Raw genomic sequence first — 26,097 nt, 5'->3', positions numbered from 1 at the left:
GCTTGTTGTCAGCCTTGTGTTGTTCTGTTTCCTGACCTTTGTTCTCAGGTACACAGAGACAGATGTATTCCCCTGCTCAGGAGAAAGCTCCAAAGAGACAACCGTGAAGTATGTAACCCACTTGATAGGGTCTCATTCACAGTGGACATTCAATAAGACATGAAAATGACCATAGTCAATTGGTCATAATTTATCACGAGATATTTTTCTTTCAATCTTATATCTTATTTGGCTTTTAAATGTGTGTTTTGTTCTTTTTTTTTTTTTCTGCAGAAGCAGTACATTACCTGACTCCAGAGTAAGCCTAGAATTTTCCAAATGGTCAAATGATGGTGAGTTAAGTAAACTAAATAAGGAAAAATGAAAGAATAGTCCAAGGACAGGATCTGAGGTTGATGCTTCTCTTATATGTGTTTGTTCACTCAGGGAGTCCATCTACCAGCAGTGGAGAAAAAGGGGACGGCAGCATAGCTGCTCTCCCTAAAACCTGCAAAAACTCTGAGATAGAAATGTAAGTTTGTCGCTCAGAGCTTACAACACACAGCAAACATGACTGTCACATTTCCCAGAGATATCCTCTTCTCACTGATTATAATCTCAAAAACAATTTCAACATAATTGATAACACACTTCAGGTTGTGTTTTAAAGTTTTATTGAAAGAGTTACAAGGGTTTAATGACTAATTGTTTTTAGACTTATCATTTACAGAAACAACAAAAACAACCAAAGATGATGTCTTTTTGTGTAATAAAAGTCAGATTGTTTGGATTCCAGAAAGAAATCTTAGTTAAAAATCCTTTCAAATCATGGGTAATATCGGTTGATAGGTTGAAGATAGGTTGGGTGTAATAAATCCCAGGTGTAAACAATTTAGGTGTAAATTAGCCAATCAGAGCTGAGAAATTGATAGTATCCCTTACTGTAAAGTGTATTTTGGCGGCCCGGCTCTCTCCGTTGTATCAGTTACCGCTACCCGCCCCTGCACCCACCAGCCTGATACACAATACTATATCAATGTGATGATATCATCAATCCCGGTCACAGCAGGCGACGCATGCATGTACACACATTTCATCACACTTAATGCATTGCAGCCTGTCTGCCTCGCTGTACAGTATGTCTGCACATACAGTCTATCCAGTAATTGTGCATGCGTCAATGCATTTGTCTATCTCTGTGAGGACCTTGACACCTCTCACACACACATACACACACACACACCTTCTGCCTATGATAAATGAGACACTGAATGCAAGCAATGTGATTGCTGCTAAATTTCATGCTCAGTGTCCATGTTGGCCAGCGAATAATTTAATCTGTCTTCGATTTATAAATGACTTTCCAGTGTCTGCCTAACTCACGCACTCTCCCATTTCCCCTCCTGTTACCGTCCATTTGTGTGTGTGTGTGTGTGTGTGTGTGTGTGTGTGTGTGTGTGTGTGTGTGTGTGTGTGTGTGCGTGTGTGTCTGTGTGCAGGCTCTCAGAGGATTCCACACTGACAACTTTAGATGTACTTAAAGCTCGGATACGAGATTTGGAGAAACAGTTGTCTAAAGGAGACAGATTTAAATGCCTAATCTGCATGGTGAGTATGAAGGCAAATTAAATCAACAGAGCAGAAACAGAATAGAGATAACAGAGCAGTCATGCAAAAACTGGTGACAGTCCTGTTAAGACCTGTGTTTTGGCCAGTAGGTCAATAACATCGGTCATGCTCTTTCAATGGAACATACTGTAAAATGTGCTGATGATGATATTTGGATCCTTTGACACATATTTGTATATATTCTTTTTATAGACACTGTATGTGAAACACTAAAATCTCAGCTAAAACTGTTTTGTTGAAATGAAATTACAATGCATGTCAATTTGATTGACTGATTAGATTTTTGTTTACTATTTGACTCTAATGCTGAAGTGATTAGTCCATTAATCAAATAATAGACCTACAGAATATAAACAGACAATATTTGAACAATCAATTTATCATTTCAGGGAATTATGGCAATTTTGCTTACCGCAGATTCTAAAACTTGTTGCTTTTCTTTGCTTTTATCTTTATTTTGGGTTGAACACAAGAAGCTCTTCGAAGATCAGGCTGTATTGCCGGCCTCTGAGAATATTTGTCATAATTTAATTCACATTTATAGAGCAAATGATTAACAGATTAGTAGAGAACAAGTTATTCCACTACGAGCACAGAAACAGCTCTATGACGCCATATGGACTTCATACAATTAAAATCTAAGTTTAAAATATATTAGAAAATCACGCTGCTATGTCCAGGTGGACCTCTCATCAGATTCCTATTCTTGGGAATACACTACTCGCTAAAGCCATACTTTTGTGTAGAAGGAGAAACTTTATTGTGATTTTAAAGTGATGTATTTACCTTGCTCATTTTTTTTTTAACTTATAAAGATTATTGCTAAAACAATACAATACAATGTAAATTTTATTGTGTATTGAAACACAAACAGTATAGTGCAATAAATCACTGAACACACCAGCTGGACATTTCCTGTAGTTGAAAGGGCTTCTTTAAATGCTCTTATTGTAGCTTCACATGGACATCTAGTGGCAGCTTTATGTACTGCATGTAAAAAAATCTCATGACCTGTGTTTTCTCTCTGCAGGACGTGTACACGACCCCTCTCACCTCCATCCAGTGCTGGCATGTTCACTGTGAGGAGTGTTGGCTTCGAACGCTGGTAAAACATCAGATTCGTGATGATTCACAAAAACATGATAAATGAAGTTAAAATGATCAGAGTGTTTTAATAAAATGCGTTCATCTCTTCTTTTCTTTAGGGAGCAAAGAAGTTGTGTCCACTGTGCAACACCATCACCTCACCTGGAGACCTGAGGCGGGTCTACCTGTGACACAGCCTCTCATAAAATAAGGAAAAGATCCTCTTCTGTTTTAACCAATTATGGGTGGATTTGTGGGCAGCTGGCCTGTCATAGACCCACCCTTTTCCTCCTTCTCACACCTTCCTGGTCCTGCCTGTCAGTGTAATAACATCCACTCAACCCTGACAATTTGAAGAAGAGCAAGTGTAACTTTTGACCTTCCTTACAGCCCTGTACAATATCCATGTTCCTGCTGCAACATCAAAACATCGACCAGGTCAGAAGACGCACATAAAACCAACTGAGAGCTCAGGCACTGAAAACCTAAAAGAAAAGAAAATGCTTTGGGACAATATTTATCGATTTTGTAATATTTTTTCTGAGGAAAACAAATTAGTTGAATCACATGCAAAGCACATGTACAAAGTTTTGTGTTTGGATCTGTGTGTGTGTGTGTGTGTGTGTGTGTGTGTGTGAGAGTGTGTGTGCGTGCCATATTGACTAGTAGAACAACCCAACTGTATTTACTCTTCAGGGTTTGTCTTTGCTTGGATCATTTATTCGTTTAGATCTTGTAGGTTGGAAACATTCTCTCATCCAAGCTCATTTTTTCTTTGTCATTGATGTGTTTCTTTGTAAAGGCTCATTAAATAGAATTTTATCAATGTTACTACAATAAAATGCGTGTCTAAAAGGTTGTGGTTTCACAGTATATTTCCTCTGCTGGGGTAAAAGGAGTGTCTGGATTTCAGGCGTGAATAAGTATCTTATGGGGTGAACTCGCCCTTTAAGAAGTGGGTCGATGCAGGATTAGTCAGGCAGAGCCCATCACAGCTCATCTGAAGTTGAGGGACACTAAACCCTGCTGAGCTTTTACTGCGTGAGGAACAGACGCTGCAAGGTTCATTCACAGAGAAGGAAAAGACCACAAAAATCCTCCATTCATTATAGATAATAGCAGGATGATGTAAAGTTTTCAAAATGTAACTCCATTGTAATAGTAAAAGTGTAAGAGCAGAGCATATGCTCCCCACGTTGTCACCACTTTATCCTTCAGGGTGCTCTAGTGGAGCTACCTCAGCAGCTTACAGGTATAAATATGTGTAATTTTCTAAAAGTGAACAGTATCCTGGATAAATATAGGTAAAAAAAATGCTTCATCTAGACCAACTTTGTGTAGAAGAGTTATGTCAGATGTTTACAACCATACAATGAAATTCTGGTATAAATTACAGTATATTTTTCTCTTTATCTGAAGTTTTTCCTTTCCAGGCCTAAAACCCAAATCTGGTGCCAAAGCAACATGTCTTTGGCAGAAACAAATGAACAAATAAATGTAAATAAAGCTTCTGCTTCAGCGTGCATGATGTTTTTCATATAAACACCATCTACCTTGCCCACTGGGTGAACACAAGGTGTGACCTGTAAAAACATTATGCAAACATGATTGGTCATTGAGCCAGAGGGAGGTGCTGGTTATTCAGACTCACAGTGAGCCTGGCTAAAGAATCATCCGCTGTTGAACATTTCTACGATACAAACTGTACAGAGCTGTAAAGAAAGGTAAGGTGGATATTTTTAACTACACAATGAAAAGAGTCGATTACAAATGGGATTAATGTGAGTTTATGTTTGGATGCAAACCTCAACTAAACCTAAAAGAAAACTGCATTTAAATTGTATTACATCTAAACGTACAGCCTGTCATGCTACACATTTTTAAATCTATAATCCGTGCATTACATTTTTGCGTGTGTGTGTGTGCATTTAATGTAATCTTGCATTGAGGTCAACACTTTGCAAAGGCTAAAGTAGATATCCCTTTAGATCTGTCAATAACTTTTTACCATTTACAAATCAATGGTTTGTGATAGTATTGATATCTTTAACTGTTCTCATCTGATAGTGCAGCTTTAAATACTTCCTAATATCAACATGTCTGAGGGAGACATCGGAGGTGTTTTTGACTGTAACAGACTCTGACTGCATTATTGAGTTATTGTACCAGTGTGTTTTTTACGTAAAGGAATTGTTTCAGTAGCTACCCTGAAATATCATCCTTTCTTAGCGCAGCAGGTAACTGGGTCACTTGACCTGGATCCTTTGTGCCACCTGGCCCAGATCTAATTTATCCTGCTGGCTGACCTGTCATGACTTTATTAACAGGCACTCTTAACATTAACCTCGGGGCCTCCGTCTGTCTAACAAGTCAGCAGACAGGACATGGACATGTTCAAATATTTCAAGGGAACAGGAAGTAGAATTTCCAAGTGTTGTCTTTTATTACACCTAAGTGGAGAAAGCACAATAATTTAAGAGCAAATGTCTGCTTTTAACCTGGTGTGTGCGTGTTGGGACGTTTCTTCCTGACGCTTTAGTGGTTAAAAGAAGCTTGGATCAAAGGATTAACTTTACTGCACCTTCAACAGTCGACAGGATAATTGATCATCTTTACCAGCACTGCAAAGTAATGCATAAGAGGAGTTTAACATACTTCATAGAAATGGTGTTTAAATGAAAAGGTCAAAAATCAATTATTTAAAACCATTTTCTGAATAAACTTTTCAAGTGCAAAAAAGAAAAAAAAAAAAGAAAAGATTCAGCTTGCACACACATAATCTGCTCTTGGCACAAACAAACCTGAGCTCCCTCTGTCCCCGTCTGTCTGTCTCAGAACAATGTCAAGACCGAGGCCCGTGGTGCTGAGCGGCCCTTCAGGAGCAGGGAAGAGCACTCTGATGAAGAGGCTAATGAAGGATCATGAGGACGTCTTCGGATTCAGCGTGTCACGTACGTTTGAGTGTGGTAACTGGTTATTGGCTTCTGTCTCAACATCCTGTCTGAGGAGTCAGAATGTCAGCTTGATGGTCTTACTCTGAAACTTCCAATACATTTTTGTGTTGTATACATAAATCTTAAGTTGTTTCCACTTATTTCTGGATAGGGGTTTAATGATGAAATCCTCTCGTTCTACAGACACAACACGAAACCCCCGACCTGGAGAGGAAAATGGAAAAGGTACAGTAGTTCTGGCTCAAAACAAACTGGTTTGAGACACCTTTTGGTATCTGCACAAATGTTACAAGTGGGTGGTTGATGTTTTCAGCACCTTGGTGGATGTTTTTAGCACCTTCAGACTGTCATAGGCTCTGCGATTCATTGTTCAGAAGGCCTGGACTTGGACTTGAATGTGTAGAGCTGTCTTTCTCTTTTCTTTCTGTTTCTGTACCACATTTCCTCGCCTCCTCCACCTGCCTGCTCTAGAAAAAAAAAAAAAAGAATCGCCCACAACACTTGTTACTCCCAAGTGAAATGCACACATCTCACACAACCTCTTTTTTTGCCTTTTGTTGCTTTCTTCATAGGGCTGAACACGCTTCCCATGCTTCTGGGGTTTACTTTACTGCCCGTAGCAGACGTCTTCTCTTCTGAAGACTTAGAAAAGTCAGCCTCATTGTCGAGTGAAAACAAATCTGAAACCACAGATAAAGGTGACCTCGGTGTGATTACCGATCACAGTTTTTAAGACAGAGGGGTTACTTTCATCATCCTCCCACCCTGCATTGAACTACTCACTTTGTAACAAACAACCAAGAGACAAGAAAAGCATTTAATCATCTGAGTAATCAGAATCAGACAGTTTACACTTTGGAGTAAAACGCTTTTGAAAATAGCCCCCTGTGATGCCTCGATAGTCATTCCCATTTCCAGTCTCGTGAGGTTTTGTGTCCATAAAACCCTGTCCCATTTCCCACTTTGGCTGATGGAGCATTGATGATTTGCAACCAACCATTAGCATCCCAAGAGAAAGATTTCAGAATCTGAACATTGCCAAGCAAGTAACACTTACAAGGAATTTGGGAATTTATAACATGGGATCCATCTGAGCTTTGTAAACACTGCTGTCCCTTCCCTGTAATGAATTCACATACATTGGAAAGGATCTTTTGTAAGATGCCGTTTGTGTTTTATTTGTACTGACAATGTCAGACACTAAAAAGATTATTATTGGTCTAAAACAAAACAGTGGATTTTGCTCAATTTGGGCCAAACGGAGCTTTTGATCTAGGGTAGAAATACTTAATGTACTGCAGGTTTCCCTGTTTAAAATAATGCCTTCCTTGTTTCCAGGCTGGTTTTAGATTTGTTTACAGCGCATCCACTTGCTGTTCTATCCAGCGTTTCCCTTCAGATTGTTACTTCAGTCTGAGCCGACTCTTCATGTTTTACTGCTAATGGTTGTGTGCTATCGCAGTGTCCACATGTGTTAGAAGAAGTAAGGTGTTTGTTCCTAAAATGTTGCTGTTGTAGATCCCCAGAGGTTTTGAAGTTATGAAGATTTAGGCCAATGGATCTGGTATGGACAATATAATTTGCTATGTAACAGTTACTCTTATAGAAGAACACATATTTCTCATTTTTTGCATGCTTCATCATTAGATAATGACTGCATACTACATGTGCTGTCTCAAATTAAACTCAACGGAGAATATCACACACTTGAAAACACACCATCATCGCAGCAGTAATATCATCTGGTAAAATGGAAACATGTTTATCCTTTGTGCCAGGATTTTCTTCTCTTTTTTGCCTGTGATGTTCCTGGTTAGTTAACAAGACTCACTTTAAACGGTAGTGAGCGTTCATTTGATTCCCATCCCCTCTCTCCAATCATTTCGTTCTGCTGTGCAAGCTTTCACGACAGAGCTAGATTCTTTATTAATGTTGCATCTTACAGACTACCACTTCACAACAAAAGATGCCATGCAGGAGGGAATCGACAGCGGAGACTACATTGAAAGCGCTGAGTTTTCAGGCAACCTGTATGGAACAAGGTAAATATTTGCAGCTCTGCGTGAATGCCACCCTTTTTTTCACCACATAATCAGGAGCAACCTCAAAAACATCTATGATTTAGATGCACAATCTTTTTTGGACTCATTTTATTTTCTTTGTTTAAAACGATTTATTTTTAGGACCAAAGGTGTCCCAGTTTCAATGACCATGCAAGGGGCAATGTCTTAGCAAACAGCTCATCTGCAAAAAAGAACATATCTGTATGCTTTTACTGTTTTCTATTGGTCTAAATGTTGTTTCAGAAGCCAGAGCCACCAACTGGATAAAAATCTGACATATAAACTGAGTTAATATGAGTGAAATACAATATAGTATCAGTGTTACTGATATTGGTTAAACTTCATTTAGTGGAAGGTAAGACTGGTGTTGTCTTATTAGAGAGTACCCTCTGGCTTGGCCACAGGTTTCAAGAGAATACAGTCTGGTGAAAGATGGAGATTTAACCCTCCCCTCAGGTCAAAAAGAACAACGCTACAGCTCAGCAGCTCTTATGTCCCTTTTAATCTCTTCCTCTTATTCTGAGGATAACACACACATACTGTAGTACGACTCTTGGATCAAGCAAGCAATCCTCTTAACCTTAGTTACTGGGGGTGACATACACAAAATGACCCAATTACATTCTCAATACCCGGTTGGACATTGTCAAGCCCATCCATGTTCAGATGTGTAGTCCTGGTTGTTTTTTAATGGTTTTATCATGTAACAATGCATTGATTCTGTAGTAAAGCTGCCATAGAAGACGTGCAGGCCAAAAACCTAATCTGCATCTTAGATGTGGACATCCAGGGGGTGAAGAGGATTAAAGAGACTGACCTGAACCCCATCTACATCTCCATTCAGCCTCCCTCTATAGAGATCCTGGTAAAAGTCCAATGTAGTATATTGTATTAATGTAATTGCAATATTTTGTATTCATTTAATTAACATATTGTATTTCTTAAGCTCCCATGTTGCTTGTGCAAAGTGGGCTGTCAAAGAATGTAAAATATGCTTATAGTGGCATTTAACTAAAATGTATATTGATTGCAATAATAGATGTATATAAATTTCCTTTGAAAAACTCTAGTGAGACACAAATTGGTCTGAGAAAAATAAAAATATAACACAAATTGACATGACAGCTGTTTTGGAGCAACTCTCAGTTGAACGATAATGTCTTGTTTCATCGTCTTTCTCAGGAAAAACGTCTGAGGGACAGACAGACAGAAACAGAGGAGAGTTTACAAAAACGCCTGGAGGCAGCGCGCATCGATATGGAGCTCAGTAAGTTTCTCAGCAGTTCCCTTCAGGCATGATGCTGAAAAACGACAACCATTGCAGCTGACCCAATTCTCTTCCGTAGGTAACGAGCCCGGAGTGTTTGATGTTGTTATCGTTAATGATGACTTAGAGAGGGCTTACGAGGAGCTGAAAGTTATCCTCAATGACGTGAGTAAAATTATAAAATACTCTTTCGCTTACTTATGTGACAACTACTTAGCGACTATTGTCTGTCAGCTGTTGCATCACACTCTTGACAAGAGCAGTAGTTGAACGCACAAAAAGTGAAAAGTATTGTCATCTCTTTTTGAGCAGGATATCCAAAAAGTTCAGGAGGCCAAATCTTAGGAATGAAACTGCTGCTGGATAGAAGAACCAACACTTGAGACTCCGGCCTGAATAACTCCATCTTCACTGACGGCAAACACATCTGAAAGAAACTTTCTTCTTGAGAAAAGTTTGGTTTTCTTTCACCTTCTATGTTATATGGTCGGAGGTTTGCTCACTTACGCTAAGAAAGAAAAGAGGGACTCTCAATTGAATGACGTTTTTTTTTTTTTGACTGAGAGTATGGGGGTTTGTGTTAGATTTAGAAAAGACAATGGTTGATTTCTAGCAGTGAACATCCTAGCCCACACATCTCTGCCAGCTCGCTATGACAACTGCCACATTCAGTGCTACATTTGGTCTTCATAAGCCAAAGTGTGGAGTACACATCAGTACCACCAGTCAGCTACTCACAGCAAAATAGTTACACTTTTCATTTATTTGTTTTGTTGAATTATAATACAGTATAAATAAATTCACTCATAGTATAGTATGTCGATTATAACTAATATGGTATTTTAATAGCTACTCACATGCTGCATATTGTTTTATGTGATGAAGTGATGAAGGAAGTCCATGCATCTGAGATAGAATGACTGCATGTATTGCATTTAAAACATTTGCATGTGTGTTTGTGTACCAATGAGTCTAAATAAAGAATGTGAGGACAATGACTTGACCACTTTTGTGCTTTTTAATTCATCTTTCATTTATCAACTCATTCGGGTGGTTGACTATCCAATATTTAACTATTATGAAGCATTCAAAAATCTAATTGATTTTCCATTTGTACATCATAAATTTAAGGCAATATGTGTACATTTACAAGAAAACTGATTGCATGTTTGGCCAAACTCTGCCTGAAAAAAAACGGTTTGACACTGAGGAGCAAAACAACAGTTTCACATGTTACAAAATCTAAATTTTACAACTCATGCACTCTTTGACTAAACCTTATCCCTGCTATGTTTTCATACAAACCAAAGCACAAACAATGCAGCACACTAACATATACAAGCTAATGGATAAGTACACTATAAAAATGTATTAAGACGCATCACAATTTCAAAATCAGAGGACACTATAATGGTTTCTATGGCTCCAGCTAGTTAGAAATGAGCCACACAGGAAACTGAAAATGAAATGTTCTGATTATAGCTTCTAGGAAAAGCCAATAGTAAAAGAACCCCTCACAGTGTTGCCTTACTGGAAGAAGGGGCCCTGAATCTTAGTGCGGACCTGGTCTCGTTTCTCCTCTTTCTGCTTGAGGTAATCTTTAAGCTTGTCTGTGGAGAAACACACTTTGGAGTGTCGGCCTTTGTGTGGGCCACGATGGGCACGCAGCCACGGGTTCTGGAGACACTCGGCTGCAGTGGGTCTCCCCCTGCAAAGCATTTATCATATTAGGATAAACACATTTATGTTCTTAATTTACTAATATGACTTTTTACACAAACAATCTCTCTAATGCAAACTACATTTTGAGAGACACGCTCACCAGGATTTGTTATTCATGCTGCTCTTCATGAAGTTTAAGGCTCCCTCTGACAGACCAGGGTAACAGCGCCCAAACTGGATCTTCCCTTTCTTGATGTTTCTGTCTTGCTCCCAGCTATGCTCTGCATGGAACGGGCTGTCGGCACTTAACCTAGTGAAGAAACGAGCAAAAAACTGTCATACAAAAATAGATCAGTATCTATTAATAAAGTACTTTATAATTCAGCATCACTGAACTACAGACGATTCATTCACTGGTAACATTTCATAAACCTTAATGAAAAAGAGGATTGTCTAAAGAAAGAAAATGGGGATGATTCAATCTTTAGAAGTGTTAATGTGTCATCCAATGATGCCTGCTATCGTTTAATGAAATGTCAGAATAATATTGTAATAACAATTGCAAAAGTGGGAGCCACATTTATCAAATTACAGATATATATATTTTTTATTTTAAAGTAGCAAGAATATGGTTGAACACTGACTTTCTTTATATATTGCTATACTTACATGATGAACGACAGGACTCCAATAGCCCAAACGTCAGTTTCTGGCCCAACACCGTGACCTTCCAGGATTTCCGGAGCTTTAGGAAGGACAATATAAACTGGCAAAACAGACAGAAACAGGATATTGATCATAAAGAGTTATGCTGTTACTGGCAATGCCACAATCACTTACATGCTTAATTTCCTGAATTAGTAAAAGGACTCAAACCAGAAAGAAATGGATAAAAACAGATAAGAAAATGGACTTGATTTGTTAGGCTATAGATCAGCTGATGTAGATGAAGTTAGGCGTAATTATTTCCGTCCATCAATCCGTCCTCCTTTAAAGAATGTGTACCTTTGCTGCGGCAGTCTGTTGGAGGCCATGATAGTCAAAGCTTTAGTACATTAGAAGAAACTACAACAATGCAAGCTTCTACAATCGTATACATTGTAGTTGAAATTAAACCAGAAATACATCGGTACCTTTGCTCTCTGACAGGCCTTGGATGTGCTCGATGTTGACAGGCTGACCGGGTGTGAAGGACTGAGCCGAGCCCAAGTCAACTATCTTCAGGTGGTTGCAATCATCCACCAGCATGTTGTCAGACTTCAGGTCCAGGTGGATGACTCGACGGCTGTGAAGGTAGTCAACTGCACTCAGAATTTGAACCAGCAGCTCGGCAACGTGAGTCTCTGCGTACAGATCTCTAAGAGGGTACACGCAAAGACAGACAGGTGTGTTAAAATTAACAACAGTATGTGACAAATGGCTACAGGTTGCATAAAATAACCCTGCTTGACATAGGTAGAAACAGAATATAGATAATGATCATTTAAAAAATATGTTACATTGATCACATCCAGTAAGTGTCCATGTGGCACATGTCGGTCATCTACTAACAGTGTTCAGTTAACCTCAATTTGTGTATCTCAATGTAAATTAAGACGTATATGTTTAAATTACATCAAAACAGTTTATTAGATAACATTGAATCCTTCTCTGTAACATCCGTGTGACAGTTAGTCTGAGAAAGCCTAATATGGCCTGTTGGCCCTAATTAAAGCAGTATTTCTCATGGGACATCTGGTGCTTAGTTTAGTTTTTAGAACTTCTTATTTTGTAATTATGTAGTGATCAGTTCAGCCTGGATTCTCTCTCCTACATGCCCCTTAGGACAAAATATGGAGGTAAAAAAGAAAAGCCATATAGAGGGTTTCCACTGTAATGGACTTGATATTGTTGCTAAATTCGTCAATCTCATCACCAATGATTTGGTTTCTGGCTTATGTTTCTCAAGCCTTCCTTTACCTCGTTGCCAAACTGTAGAGCAGCTCCCTGCCGGGACAAAGCTCCTCCACTAACACCAGGTAGCAGGAGGTGAAATAGGCAGTGTGTAGCTGCACCAGGTGTGTGTGATGAAGCCTCTTCAGCAGCTGGTATTCCCTCAGCACCAATTGTCTCTGCTCTGCCTGGTAAGGGGTGATCTTGGCAACAAACACTTGGCTGGTCTCAGCATCCCTGCACAGGGTAACTATGCTGAAACGACCCCTGTGAGACAACAAAACAACTAATGCATCTGAATACTCTAATCCTAAATCTTCTTAATTATTAACTGTATTGAATAAGATTATTGTTTCTATTTCCATAATAGGGTAAAAACATAAAAATAATGGAAAGAAATAGCACAAAACATCAGGTTGAATTCAGAAATATCACAATCTGTGACAGACTCAAGAAACCTGAAAGTCACACCTATATTTCAAAATAAAAGCCAGAAAGAAAAACATCATCATGTGCAAAATAATAAAGAAAAATGACGGTATCTCAAAATACATTTACATAAAATATAAGTTACAGATTGTTTTGCTCAAAAATTGCAGCTTCTACTTTAAAATCCCACCTGTTGACCTCAGAGAGGAAATTGTAGTTCTTGTGTGTTGTCTGTTGTTCTGACCCAGTGACCTTCGACCCCAGTGACTCAGTCTGGATTAGAGGAATGTGAATGTCTGGACAACAGAGTAAATACAGGTAAAAACACTGTAACCTTTCGTATAGTAGCCCTTTGAACATTTCACAGTTGATTTGCCTTAATGAGGCAAATTACTGCTACGTGAATTATAGAGATAGAGATACTTTATTTATTCCGAAGGAAATTAAGGAAATTAGATCACACATGTGAGTATTTGTCTTGCCTTCAGGATGAGTAGCCATGACAACAGGTGCTGAAGCATCACTGAAAGGTCCTGCTCCTGTCTTGGTGATGCAACCCATTCTGAACACATAAGAGGCTCCTCTGGGTAAGTCCTTCACCACATAGCAGCTGTCAGTCACCTCCTCCGACAGGACTGTCCACTCCCCACCTAAGAAGGAACATGGCACATGAGTTTTACTCTGAAGTCCACACCTACTGCACATTTTAAGGCTGCAGTAGATCCATGCAACAGTGATATCATTGATATTGTAAATGATTGTTGAGGTCAATTTGGAAGTAAAAGAAGTATACGGCATGGACTAAATAGAAAGTAGCCAATATCAATTGGCAAAACCTTTTATATCATCAAATATAAAAACTTTATTGTCTAAATATATTGTGTCAGGGTAAGAAAATGTCCAAAAATATTTGTCAATATGCTCAGATTTTAAATGCAAGGCCTTTAACTGCCATCATAAAAAAAAAATTGTAGACAAATAGATTACATTTTCAATTTCAGTAATAAGAACTATTATATCTATCTAACATAAACAATTAATTTGGTTTCCTTTTAACACAAACAACCAATTAAATATCTGTGCTGCTGTATTGTCTCTGTGAACCCACCTTCTGTACAGTACTGCACACAGTAGGTGACAGGGTTACTGGACTGGACTGGTTTCCAAACCAGCAGGACTCCACCTCCATCTAACTGGAGCACTTCAGCCTTGTTGGGACGGGCCAGCAGATCTGGAAAATATGGAGAAAAACAAACATATACAGCCAGGCTTGTAGCAAAATGAAGACAGTAGGTTTTTAGGACATTTTGGACTGCAAATACATAATCCACAGAATGTCGCTCATTCGCTACCTTTTGTCGTTTTGAATGCAGGTATTTTAAAAGAAGGTAAAAGTTTGGAGTTCCTCTTTTTTGGACTCTCAAGACCAGTTCTATGCTGCCTTTCCGGTGTGATGTGAGGTGAATCTTTAACTATCGGCCCTGTTGTAAAAGACAAACAACACAAACAGAAAAAAAATGAAAATGAGTGTTCAGTACAACATAACTGAGACTAGTGACAACTCAGATAAATAAAATAAATTATCGCCAATGTATTTTTAGCATTTTCCTTTGTATGGAGGCTGCTTACCATAATTTCCGGTAATTGATCAATTAAAATTAGCATTATTTGGGATAGCTTACCTCCTTTATTCACATCCTCCTTACTAGAAGACCTGGAAAACAGCTTGGTCAGGCTGGAGGCTGAAGCTCTCATTTTTTTCCTCAGAGACATGGTGGGAGTATCTGGCTTCATGATCTCTCCTAGTGTGGGTCCTAACTCTGTGTTGTCCAGCTGGGAGTATGAATGGCTCGTCCAGGACTGCCTGCGGAAGATCTTCAGCAGTCCCAGCTTGGGGGACTTTCCTGTAGGTGGCCGAGCTTCGAGGGCCGGAGCAGATGCATGCCTTTGGAGGCCACAGCCCTCCTTCCTGTCCTTGGCTCTTGGAGGCCTCTCTGGAGCCTGCAGAGAAGAGAGGCTGGGACTGGGGCTCACTGTTAGTGAGGTCCCTAGCTGACCCCTGCTGTTTGTGGATAAGTTGGGGTTGGAGCGGGTGCGGTTACGTGGCGGGGCCTTGGGTAACAAGCTTCCCGGTTTAACCTCTTGGAATGAGCATGGGGATGGTGGAATCAGAGGCTCCCCTTGATCATCATACACTTCCCTCTCTCCTGATCTATGTCTTGCTCTAAGATGACCATGACTCAGCTCCTCATAGGAGCCAAATCTGCTTGAAGACTCAGAGCCACCCTGCTCTAAAATAGACGACTCAGCAAGAGACCCCTGGGAGCCAGCGAAGGTGTCAACCGCTGTCTGCTCCTGATCCAGCCTGGGGCACATTCTGTCTCCAGCAAGGAGGCTTGAGGCAACAGAGGATCCACTTGGCAAGCAAGTCCCTTGTATTGGAGCGACAGAGCCTCTTCTTCTTGTGGGTTGCTGAGGGCTCGGGATGGCCAACAATCCTCTCCCTGCAACTTCATCATCTGTTACATCTTCCTTTAGACTTTGAGAGCCTTCTTCTTCACCCGACTTTGTGCACTTGGGCGAGCTGGGAGATCGCCGTGAATACTCATCAAGAGACTTGCTCCTCCTGTGAGGGGGTACATTGGTGTGGGCAAGGCCAACACCACTGTCAAAGGAACAGGACTTCTGCATTGTAGGCTGGACAGATCCCCGTCTTTGGCCACGATTGGTCTCTGTCTCATCCTCCACATACTCAATAAGAGGCTCATTGAGACGTCCAGAAAAGCTTCTCCGGAGTGGTTTGCGGCCTCTTTCCTGCTTTTTCACCTGGAATTTGTCCCGTAATGTCATGTGTCTGGCAGACATGGGGGAAAGCTGATGAGATGTACTGTAGAAAGTGCTTCGGATGACGCTACCACGAGGGATACGAGCTCCGTCACTGCCTGAACCCTCACTTCCATCAGAAAGGTAGAGAGATTGACTGCTGTCCTTGCTGAACCGACGCTCCCTGTGAGGTGTCTGTTGGCCGGACACATCTGATGACACAACCGACTGCCTGCTCATACTCCGCTCCAGTACACTCCTTCTTCCTATCATCTCCTCCTCCTCTTCCTCCCCTAATGTCACTTCCTCCTCTGCATCTAGATGGAGTTTGGCAAAAGGCTCAGGGATGTGCGCTCTCTCCGTTAAAGAATCATAGTCCTCCTCAGTTTCTTCCTCCTCCTCAGTTGGGCTGTAGTGCTGGAAAAAGTCCCAAGAGTCAGCTTCGTCATACTCGGATGAGGAGCCACTGCTCACAGAGGTGCTGCTGTGCTCCTGGGGCTCACGAGGCACTGTCACTGCAGTCTCTCTGAGAGGAGCGTCCAGCAGCTCAGGGATGAGCCTCAACGTGAGAACTGAGCCAATGCAAGTCAACGAACGCTGGGGAGAGAGATGGTAGAGATACTGGTGTAGACAGAGATTGTTTTCTTTTAAGGACAGCATATTGTCAACTGTGGTTTAAACTCATTGAACATTCAACATTACAAGAAACCAGTTTCCTTTTGTCCCCAGATGTGGTTTTGATGAAGTCGGGTAACTCACCTGCCATTTCCTTTTTGAGATGAAGATTTTCAAAGTTTTGGTGTTGATTTCATCCGTATCTTCTCCCGCATATTCGTCCTGTGAACAGAGTTACAAAAGATGTGTGTTTTGTTGTGTTACTAAGTTTTTGATTCAAGTGAAGCTCGATTAAAGCACCCATTGTGCTGCATTTCCTCTCACCTGGAGCCATTCGTGGCTCAAGCACTCAAAGGCAGATGGTCGTTTCCTAGGTAAAGAAAAATCGAGAGTGGTCAGACGTGTGTTATGTGGCACCATGAAACCACACCTCAACACAACCTGCACACACATCCCTGCAGCTGTGTAATTAACCACTAGAGGTGGTGAACACATGTAATATTCTAAAAAGAATACATTCTGAATTAACATTAAATTAAAAAACTGTCTTTAACAAAAAACAGTGCTAGTACAACCACAAAGATGATCAGCCTAGTTAATGTAGTTTTATGCAGTTTTAAGTAACTTTTCAATCATTGTTTGTTTTCCTGTTTGGTTGAGCCCCACTTGTTCTTACTTTTAATCAAGGAGGGTTCAAAATTAGCTAAATGCAGCTTTAACAAGAATACATTGAAAAAAAATTGGGTCAGAAATGGCATTGATATAACTTATTCAAAGAGACTCCTTCATACTCATTTGTCCGATGAAAGAGGACTTTATGTTACTTGCACAACATTTTGAAAATATCTTTGATGACTTTGAGAGACTGGATTGAAGTAGCAGAGTAAGCAACAATAAAAATGCTTCCCTACTCTGGATCTGGCTGAAGGAGCATGTGGAGAAAGTTCTGGGCATCAGGGCTCCTTGAGGAGACGTCAGGGGCATCCCAGTTCAGGGTCCCCTCCCCCACCCTCAGCAGTGTAGCACGGTCTGTCGCTTCCGCAAAAGGGCAACGGCACACCAGACTATCAAGACAAAGATAAAGCATCATGTAAATAGACAAACCATAACTCAGCTTTGGATAAACTCCATATTGAAGATTTTGAGAATATTATCAAAAGTGCAGTGAAACATACCATAAATAGGCCATAACACCTACAGACCTAGCAGAGAGAATAAGAGATATTATTGCAATGTCCTATTGTTTGCTGGGTATTTACAATTGTCCGGGGTTTATTGCAAGTTATTTCAGCTTTTATTTAAATCCATATTTGATGTAAGTTTCAGTTTGCCAGATTAGTCTTCACCAAACTCACCAAATATCGGTGGCCACAGTGACTGGTTCTTGGTGAACAATTTCAGGGGCAACAAACTCTGGTGTACCAAACATGCTGTATTGGTGTCTGGATGTGTCTATTTCTTGGCAGAAGCCAAAGTCACAGATCTTGATCTCGTCTCTGGGCGGATACACCATGAGTATATTATCAGGCTGTAGGGGGGTGTATAAAAAAAAAAAAAAAAAATTAAGTTAAATTAAAAAATAATGACACAGTGAATAGTGCAATGTTGGACCCCAAAATCTCACTTTAAGGTCCAGGTGCAAAATGTTCATGCTGTGAATGTGACCAACTCCTTCCAGGATTTGCTGGATGTATGACTGAACCTAAAATAAATAATAGAATATAAGTAAAAAACAATACATAATGTTTGCAGGACAAAAGTAAGTTTGTAGGGACTAAATGTATGCTTGCACCTCTCTCTCAGAGACGGATCCTTTTAGAAATAAATGGTCCAGAAGTCCATGAGAACAGCAGCTAGAAATGGTGTTAAAGAACTCTTAATTGTATAAAAAACAAACTCAACAAAGTAAACCCACTTTAGTGAATATATTGTAGAATATCACGGAAAGGATACATTTCTGTGATCAGCACCAGAGTGTGTCTGGTACAAAAGAAATCCAGCAGGCAGGCAACTCTGGGGTGAGCCAGACGGGATAACAAGTCCCTTTCCTGGAAGGCCCTGGTCCGAGTGCTGCTCCGCAGAGGCAGGAACTTGGCAGCAAATACTTCACATGTTCTTCTGTGGACAACTCGCTTTACTACCCCGAAGGTTCCCCTAAAACACAGAGAGATGCTGTTAATCATTTCAAATCTTGACAGGGCCCATGGGCAGGTTGGACTACATCAATAAACAGGTACAGGTGCACCTTCCAATTTCCTCATGGACATCATAGATGGAGAATAACTTCCTTCTCTTTCCAAGCTCCACCTCTCTTTCCTGACACTCCAGTGGGCCTGTAGGGAAAACAAAACCTCTGAATAAAACAGGACCGTCCACCACAATGTCAATCCCTATGTATTCCTAACCTTTAGGGCAATATCGTCTTGTGACACGCTTTAAGCCTAAGCTAAATTGCAGTTAGCTCAGATGAATGAGTCTATGTCTATAGAACTCAAATAATGATGCATAGCAGCATTGGTGTTGTCTTACCTTCCTCCACTGTCAGCTCCGCCTGGCATGAGACATGGCCAGAGTCATTGTAGGCCAAGCAGGTATATATGCCGCTGTCCTCACCCTCGGGGCACACGATGGTCACTGTGCAGCGGGCGCCATGTTGTACTATCTCTACATTATTATTCGCTGCAAGCTCCTCTCCATCCTCACAGAAAAAAGAGCTAAGTTTTAATAGGGACAGCTATTAGGTCTACAAGTGCTGGTCAATTGTTTGTGATGTAATGTAACGTTAAACCCTAAAAACCTTTTATGATTTATTATCAGATGAGGCAGTATGACTGTAAACTATTTAGAATTTCACTAGAAAACATATTTTATTAGATTTGTGATACCCATTGTTGTTGTTTGGCTAAATATTCAGTAAGTGATTGAAAATAGTATCTACAAAAGTAACTTGCATAGTAGGTAGATTATATTTTTTTCTATCCCTTAAATCAGTGGTTCCCAACCTTTTCCCCTCAGGAAGTTTGTGAGCAATTTCTGAGAAATTTTTAGCAGATTATATACTGCAACTATTGCATTAGAGATGATTTTTAGGAACTTTTAAGACAATTCTCTGTATTAGGTATATATTTATTATTTTATAACATAAATACTTACAGGAATAGGCATATATAAAATATACAGTATATATACACAGTAGCTTGTGGTCAGGTCTTCACCGTGCCCTTGTGCTGTGAGTTATTTTTAAAGTTTACACATTGTACAGTAATAAAATAAAATTAAATTTAGTTTTCTTCAAAGAAATTATTGAGTTTCTTTTTATAAGGGGTATTATGGCTACATGTTTATTTTTTATTTAAACAGACGTCCCAATATTTTTGTTAATATTTGATCCATTTTAACTAGTCTTTACCATTATTCTTTACTACTTACTTAAAGCGATTACGCTTCCACGTCAGTAGATGGCGCTCCTCTGTACATCCATAAGGGAGACCGTAGCTCTTAGCTCTGCTCATGCGCAGTTCAAATGAACGAGCTTTGCAGTGAGTAACCATAGACTGTATTAACGGTCAATGTGAGTAACACGCTAACTTTGCTGCTCTCTCTGTTATCTGACAGCCACAAGTAGTGCACAATTACTTTCTAGCATATATCAGCATATTGTCCAAATGGTATAGTAATCGTTGTGTGATGTTGTTGGAGGATTTTGAGGTGTGTCTTAAGGGTAAAAAGTTTAACTTCGAAGCTAGTGTCGGCATGCTATGTAACTTTAGTTCTTTTTATGAACTTTGGTTTTACAACGTAGTTGTACACTGTATTTTTTAAGTGTAAGTTACTGATTTTAGCATTCTGTAGCATGAGGACAGGTGTCCTATATTTTAATAAGAGTATTAGCCAGCCAGAAGTGATGGAATGGTGACAAAAATACTTGTCACTTTTAAATACTGCTAGTTTTAGATGTTGTTATAGACGCCATATTGTCAAGCGCTACCGTTAGCTAAGCTAAATGCAGATGTGTAAGAGGTAAGAAGGCAATATGTATGGGTTTGTATGCTAATGTTGAAATTATTAACAGGTTATTTGGGTGCATTTTAGTAGTTTGAGTTAAGCCAAGTTTGGTATTTTTTAATTTATGTTAATTGTTGAATGTATGTGCATTGTTTTTCAGAAAGACTGCTTTAATATCACTTATCATCAGTTTGGTTACACCATGTATTTAATTTTAAAACATTTTATTATCATTTTAACATGCACTTTAATTAGAGAGTTTATAAAGACAATGTGAATGTATGGGAACTCATGCTAATGTTACAGAAATAAACTAGCTTAGTGATGCTAACTTTGGTGCTCTATTGATTCACAGAGTCACAGTTTCCTGTTTTGTATCTGGCTACGGAATGCTTCTTAGCCTGTGTAACTATTGCTCTTGCCGGTAACAATTAGACCCCTTAAAATCAAGAAGGCCTCATGACCCCTAGTGAAGGTCGGGACCCACAGTTTGGAAACCAGTGCCCTAAGTCATGTCACAAACCAGCCACCCCATGATCTTGCTGCAACCAACCCTTTAGGTGATCACTAATCTACAGTGCTTCTACCTTGTACCACTGTATATTAGGAGTCGGCCTTCCTGTGATGATGGCAGTGAATGTAGCTGGTTGGCCTGGCTCTACACACAGATCCTCAGTGGGTACCTGGATGGAGGGAGGAGCTGAGCAGGAGATTAGATCAGTTAGTAATCACACAAAGGTTGAAATAAGTCATACTCTTTAGTTATAGAGACAATAATACCATCTGCAATTTCCTGCATTTGCTCCGATATGTAAATCTCCTCTTCCTCCTCAAGGTAACACACAGGCTGCTGTATCGCCTGATCCATGGATGTAGAGGCAGAAACAGGCTCCTCAGTGCTACATTCAGTTCTGGAGACAAAAATAAGATTAAAAACTGAAAACCATGTCTCTCCACATTTGCTGATTGAATGTGTGTGATAAAGTGAAGGAGAAAGTGTTCCTCTATGTGCTGAGAAAATTATCCTACTTCTTAAGATAAATAAACTATATACTGCAGCTAGAAAATATATCGTCACAAAGCCAAATACCAGGCAGTTTCCAGACACCCTGAAATGACTTTTAGAGATACATGGTTCTCACAGGACCGCAACACTACAAACATATGAGCTGACAGAATATGTAAAAATGAGTACAATTTTAAATCTACAGCAGTAAACTGCAACATACACAATAACGCATTAGTAATATTCACACAGAAATATCATATCAAATAGTAAAATACTGACAGGGAGTATGTTTACTTTAAGTACATTTTGCTGATAATACTTCCATGCATTTATAAAAGTAAGGTTTTGAATGCTAGACTTTTATGTGTAGTGGAGTATTTACACAGTGTGTTATTAGTCAGGATCTGAATACTTCTTTCTTCACTGCTTACTGTTCAGGGTGTCCCGGAGGGAAGAGCATCTTAGCAATAGAGGTCGGACTGAAATCCGTCTGCAGCCATTTCTTCACAAAGGCAGATGACCAGCCCTCTGAATCTGCATCTATGAAAACCAAAATGCAATACAGCAGGAGTTTATGGATCAGACACGTACAATAAGTATGTAATCTTCAAATATATTTTGATGATTTAATATGTTGCATTGACTTTACTTAAATGAATCAATGAAAAAGGAAAAGTGAAAAAGTACATTACCTTACATGCCAGGAACAGAAATAATGCATTTCTTACCTCAGTATGTGAGAGTTTAAGCCCACTAACCCAATCAACAGGACATGTCTACTCCAAAGGGAACACCTGCCCAGCACATGACCATCTTGTGTTCGTAGGAGTGAAGAGTTAGCTGGGCATGCGTTGGCAAGAGGAGAAAGGGGAATGTTGCGTGGTTATTTGTTATCGTGACAGTGATGACTTACATGGAACAGTCCATGTGAGGAATTTCCTGCTTTAGGAATAGTGGAGGGAAAATGGAAAAAGATGTAGGTTATGGACAATGGAAGGGAAAACATGGTGAACTGGTTTAATAAATCCAGTAAGAAAATGCATTTATCTAGAGGAGCCAATGTTATAGCCTGTATAAAGAATATTGTACATCAAACTTACAGTGGGTGTTCAGCAACATCTAAAAATTCTATTGAATTTTGCTATATCCTATTCTACTGTGTTATACTACTTTTATTTCTGACCCCACGTGATAGAAACAGACATACTGTTGAAAAATCACTAAATATATCACTGTAATAGTGGATACTTGCTATCTCCGTAGTCAAATTACTGCTGTTAGTTTCCGGCTCCTCAAGGTTCGTCTGATTTTTGGATCCTAATGTCAGTCTAAAGGAGGAAAAAATGTCTATCCCAATCTCTTCTGTGGAAAGTGTAAACATGATGAAAAACACAAAAAACATTCCATACAATAAATGTATCAATGCCTTTTCATGGGTGAGGATGCAGGGAAGTACAGTATGGTGTCTATGTTGAATGGTAGTCATTAGATCCCGCTGAGTTATGGCAATAGACTGTTGTTATAAACGGTTAATGTTAGGTATTAAGTTTCAGGTTGTTTAGTCAATATTGTGACTAACCTTATTAATTAACACATATCACAGTGCTTGGCACTCACCACTAGTGAGAGGAACAGATTAAATGAGCGGTGAAACATATTCAACACCAAAAGGGAAGGTTAAGGTTGGTACTGTACAGGTGTTAGATATGTTTAGGTAGGGGTCTAATGTGTAGCAGTTTGTGAGAGAGCTAATAATGATATTTGATTTCAGTAGCGACACAAACAGTGTGAACTTACAGTATGACGCAAGCATCAACTTCTAAGTTAAGTAACCTAGACCAAAGGTTCTCAATTCCAAGGACCCATTACAAGATAGAGAAGATACAGGGGACACCCTCATGAATTTCCCTTGGAATACTTTAACTTGGCTAGGACTGTGCAATTAATTTGAATTTAAATTGCGAATATGATTCGGCTCCTAATGATCACAAAAACTGAATAATCTAAAAAAACAACTGATTTTGCACATTAAGTTTTCCAAGTAAACTCTTTTGTTCTGAATGGGGGAGTGGGGGGTTCAAATGGAAAAATATTTAGGTAAATTTTACAGTTCAAAGTGTTTTTTTTTGTACTGTTTAAGTTCAATAATAGCAATATATCATTTAATAATTGTGATTTCGATATTGACCAAAATAATCCTGATTGTGATTTTTTTCATAATCAAGCAGCCCTAGACTTGGGCTATGTTTTACACTTCTATAAATTTAGATATATAAAAGAACAACACGAGAAATGTACTAGAAAGACGTAAGACATGTTATAAAAAATATGTTAGCTTCCTAACAAAGAATACCCATAAAACAATGCAATTGGCATCAATTCAATTAGCCAGAAAAATATATTACCAAAAATAGAAAAATGAAGAAAAAAACCATGTCAGGGTACTTTTAGCTCATGCATACCAAAATATCAAACAATGCAGTCCATGCCATAATTCCTGGGGGTCAAGTGACAACTGTAGTTGGAACTATTTATGATGTGAGAGTGTGTGTGAAATGGAAGAAAAGGAAAATGTGAGTACAATCTCAAAATGGCATCAACTGGATGTAATGGATGAGGGGTAGTGGTTGAAAGTGACAATTGATGCAAATTGTTGCAGTTTGTTGGAAAGTGAAGAAATGTCATATTATGTGAAGTAAAAAGGGTGACAGGATCAGAAGTGAGGTGAACTGAATTCAAACAATGGCATGTGCTTCATCCGTTCTCAAACACAGCTGAACCGGTGAAAGTGTGGAGCATCCACATGAAAACCCTGCCATGGCTTTCCGTCCTGTGTGGAGGATATTTACCTTTAGCGGCTCTGGCTGGCCTACCTTTAGAAGGTAAGTCCTGTGGTTGGTCATCCTCAATGTCGATCGGTGGTATGTAAGCGGGGCACAGACCTGCCTTGCACTTGATGCAGCCAAACTCATTCCAAAGCTAGAAAACACAAAACAATTGACATACTGTATTTTAAAGGGAGATCTCGTATATCAATGATTCAGACTATCTTCATACATTCTAGATTTTATGGATTTTATACCTCACACTCATACTGTCCAATATCCGCCTCTGTTGCACTGATGACCACCAGACACAAGATTCCACTCAGAGCATCATTCAGGATGACGTATTTTTGCTGGTCAGTCAACTCTCTGCCATCTTTCAACCACCTTCAAAACCCAAAGATGGATGTGTTTGAAAAACACAATGACCAAAAATATCATGTAGCAACTACTGTGGTTACCTTTGCTCTGTGTTGTCATACCTGATTCGTGGTAAAGGAGTAGTAAGTGTGGAGCAAGTAAACTGTATATTCTCTCCTTCTATCAGACAAGCACTCTCCAACCGACACACAAATCTAGGTGGAGCTGAAGAGAGAATACAAAGGAGAGAGAAGAAAAGTGTCATCTGTGCTCCTATGATCATAAATAGACCACTAATGGTAGTTACAGTAATTGCAGTAATATATCAGTAGTAACAGTAGTAGATGAAGAAGTACTAGTATCTAATAGAAGTAGTAGTCACAATAGTAGAGTAATAGCAGTTGTAACAATAGTGAGGATATTGATATGCGAAGTAGTTAAAAGTAATATAGTATTAAAAACCACAATGGCAGTAGTAATAGTTGTAGTAACAACAATAGTAGTTATTGTGACAGCTATAATCACTGGTAATAGTAGTACACTTTAGCATCAGTAGTGGCAGTAGAAGTAGTATTGGTAATTGTAATTTTAGTCACAGTACTATGATAAAGTAGTAGTAAGTAATATAGCTGTCCTTTGTTACTCTGTGACAGCGCATGCACGTACATCAATCAGCTACAAACAGACACGGCTCAACAAATAAGTGATTTAGATGCACCTATAGACTCACCGCACACCACAACCTTAGACAGACTACCAGCACTGCCCATGCAGCTGAGAGCATAGCAGGCATACTGTCCAGAATCCTCTGCAGTGAGGCTGTCCAGGATGAGACAGCAGTTTCCTGATCGGTCTGCCGTGATGATGTGACGAGGGTCGTCCTCTAAAGGAAGGCCGTCTAAGAGGTAGATATCAGATTTTTACTGTGAAACCAAATTGTAACCAAACCACACAATGTAGTATGGATGCAGTAGGCAATTTTATAATCTTTTAAGGGGGGATGGACTAGGGAACCGACCCACGAACGACCCTTTTGGTTCTTTATTTTTATAATAACCCCCTCCTCCCTCTGCTATATAGTTTATAGGATATTAAAGATCCTCAATGAGACAAAACTGACAGAAGAGCAGGGCCGAAAGAATTACAAATCTATCTGCTACTTCAGCACCACAGACAGCGCCATGGATTTATCAATATATTTATCAAACTAGGGCTGGGCACCAAATTCAATACTTTTTAAGCACCGACGGAATTGCCTCTAAAAACATTTAGCATAAAAAAATGCCTCGTCGTTCAAAACCCAATTTTAATACCTAAAAAGTAAATTGTATTAGTGTCAAAGAGCCAATAAGCATGCAGCATGCTTCTACCAAGATCTAATAATGTCTGTTATTGGCTGTCTAACGTTACACGTTGTAGAGACACGCAGGAAAAACTCTACATTACACAGAAACGGGGA

The 26,097-nt window shown here is 39.5% G+C and overlaps 3 protein-coding genes across 6 annotated transcripts in view; 2 read left to right on the top strand and 1 right to left on the bottom strand.

The window, feature by feature from the left end:
* Positions 1–3,549, top strand: part of rnf220b (ring finger protein 220b) — a 27,959-nt gene extending 24,410 nt beyond the window's left edge. For 2 of the 3 annotated variants that reach the window (XM_034881937.1, XM_034881934.1), the window contains 6 exons: positions 49–108; positions 271–332; positions 427–511; positions 1,479–1,587; positions 2,639–2,713; positions 2,814–3,549. In XM_034881937.1, the coding sequence (XP_034737828.1) occupies positions 49–108; positions 271–332; positions 427–511; positions 1,479–1,587; positions 2,639–2,713; positions 2,814–2,885 (463 nt within the window). In that variant the 3' untranslated portion in view covers positions 2,886–3,549. The remainder of the gene's footprint in view (positions 1–48; positions 109–270; positions 333–426; positions 512–1,478; positions 1,588–2,638; positions 2,714–2,813) is intronic. The other variant, XM_034881936.1, reaches the window with a different exon arrangement.
* A 755-nt stretch (positions 3,550–4,304) lies between these two features.
* Positions 4,305–9,976, top strand: guk1b (guanylate kinase 1b). Of its 2 annotated transcripts, XM_034881970.1 has the most exons (9): positions 4,305–4,417; positions 5,528–5,645; positions 5,832–5,873; positions 6,221–6,346; positions 7,594–7,690; positions 8,438–8,576; positions 8,894–8,978; positions 9,058–9,143; positions 9,291–9,976. In XM_034881970.1, the coding sequence occupies exons 2-9, from the start codon at positions 5,534–5,536 to the stop codon at positions 9,321–9,323; spliced, it is 720 nt and encodes a 239-aa protein (XP_034737861.1). In that variant the 5' UTR covers positions 4,305–4,417; positions 5,528–5,533; the 3' UTR covers positions 9,324–9,976. The 2 variants fall into 2 exon arrangements, with proteins under 2 accessions (XP_034737861.1, XP_034737862.1); XM_034881971.1 differs by lacking the exon at positions 6,221–6,346 and having other exon boundaries at positions 4,308–4,417.
* The window catches only part of obscna (obscurin, cytoskeletal calmodulin and titin-interacting RhoGEF a), a 46,397-nt gene continuing 30,273 nt past the window's right edge, over positions 9,974–26,097 (bottom strand). The window contains 28 exon segments of the mRNA XM_034882176.1: positions 9,974–10,686; positions 10,801–10,950; positions 11,310–11,406; positions 11,646–11,660; positions 11,774–11,997; positions 12,600–12,839; positions 13,192–13,297; positions 13,484–13,651; positions 14,110–14,232; positions 14,354–14,482; positions 14,684–16,421; positions 16,584–16,661; positions 16,764–16,809; positions 17,351–17,503; positions 17,615–17,641; positions 17,795–17,967; positions 18,064–18,141; positions 18,232–18,292; positions 18,393–18,593; positions 18,685–18,772; positions 18,969–19,137; positions 21,032–21,144; positions 21,225–21,355; positions 21,885–21,993; positions 24,327–24,432; positions 24,536–24,665; positions 24,761–24,863; positions 25,369–25,536. Of these exon segments, the coding sequence (XP_034738067.1) occupies positions 10,506–10,686; positions 10,801–10,950; positions 11,310–11,406; positions 11,646–11,660; positions 11,774–11,997; positions 12,600–12,839; positions 13,192–13,297; positions 13,484–13,651; positions 14,110–14,232; positions 14,354–14,482; positions 14,684–16,421; positions 16,584–16,661; positions 16,764–16,809; positions 17,351–17,503; positions 17,615–17,641; positions 17,795–17,967; positions 18,064–18,141; positions 18,232–18,292; positions 18,393–18,593; positions 18,685–18,772; positions 18,969–19,137; positions 21,032–21,144; positions 21,225–21,355; positions 21,885–21,993; positions 24,327–24,432; positions 24,536–24,665; positions 24,761–24,863; positions 25,369–25,536 (5,105 nt within the window). The 3' untranslated portion in view covers positions 9,974–10,505.

This window comes from Etheostoma cragini, chromosome 9, assembly GCF_013103735.1.
Source record: "Etheostoma cragini isolate CJK2018 chromosome 9, CSU_Ecrag_1.0, whole genome shotgun sequence".
In the NCBI taxonomy this organism is placed as follows: Eukaryota; Metazoa; Chordata; class Actinopteri; order Perciformes; family Percidae; genus Etheostoma; species Etheostoma cragini.
This window is presented reverse-complemented; position numbering and strand designations above follow the sequence as displayed.

What these genes read in the sequence shown, in the direction of transcription:
- guk1b (XM_034881970.1), top strand. Translation starts at nt 5,534, where the DNA reads ATGTCAAGACCGAGGCCCGTGGTGCTGAGCGGCCCTTCAGGAGCAGGG. An exon ending in GGCAACCTGTATGGAACAAG is followed by an intron (nt 7,691 to 8,437) that starts GTAAATATTTGC and finishes TTGATTCTGTAG; the next exon opens with TAAAGCTGCCATAGAAGACG. An exon ending in CTCCCTCTATAGAGATCCTG is followed by an intron (nt 8,577 to 8,893) that starts GTAAAAGTCCAA and finishes CGTCTTTCTCAG; the next exon opens with GAAAAACGTCTGAGGGACAG.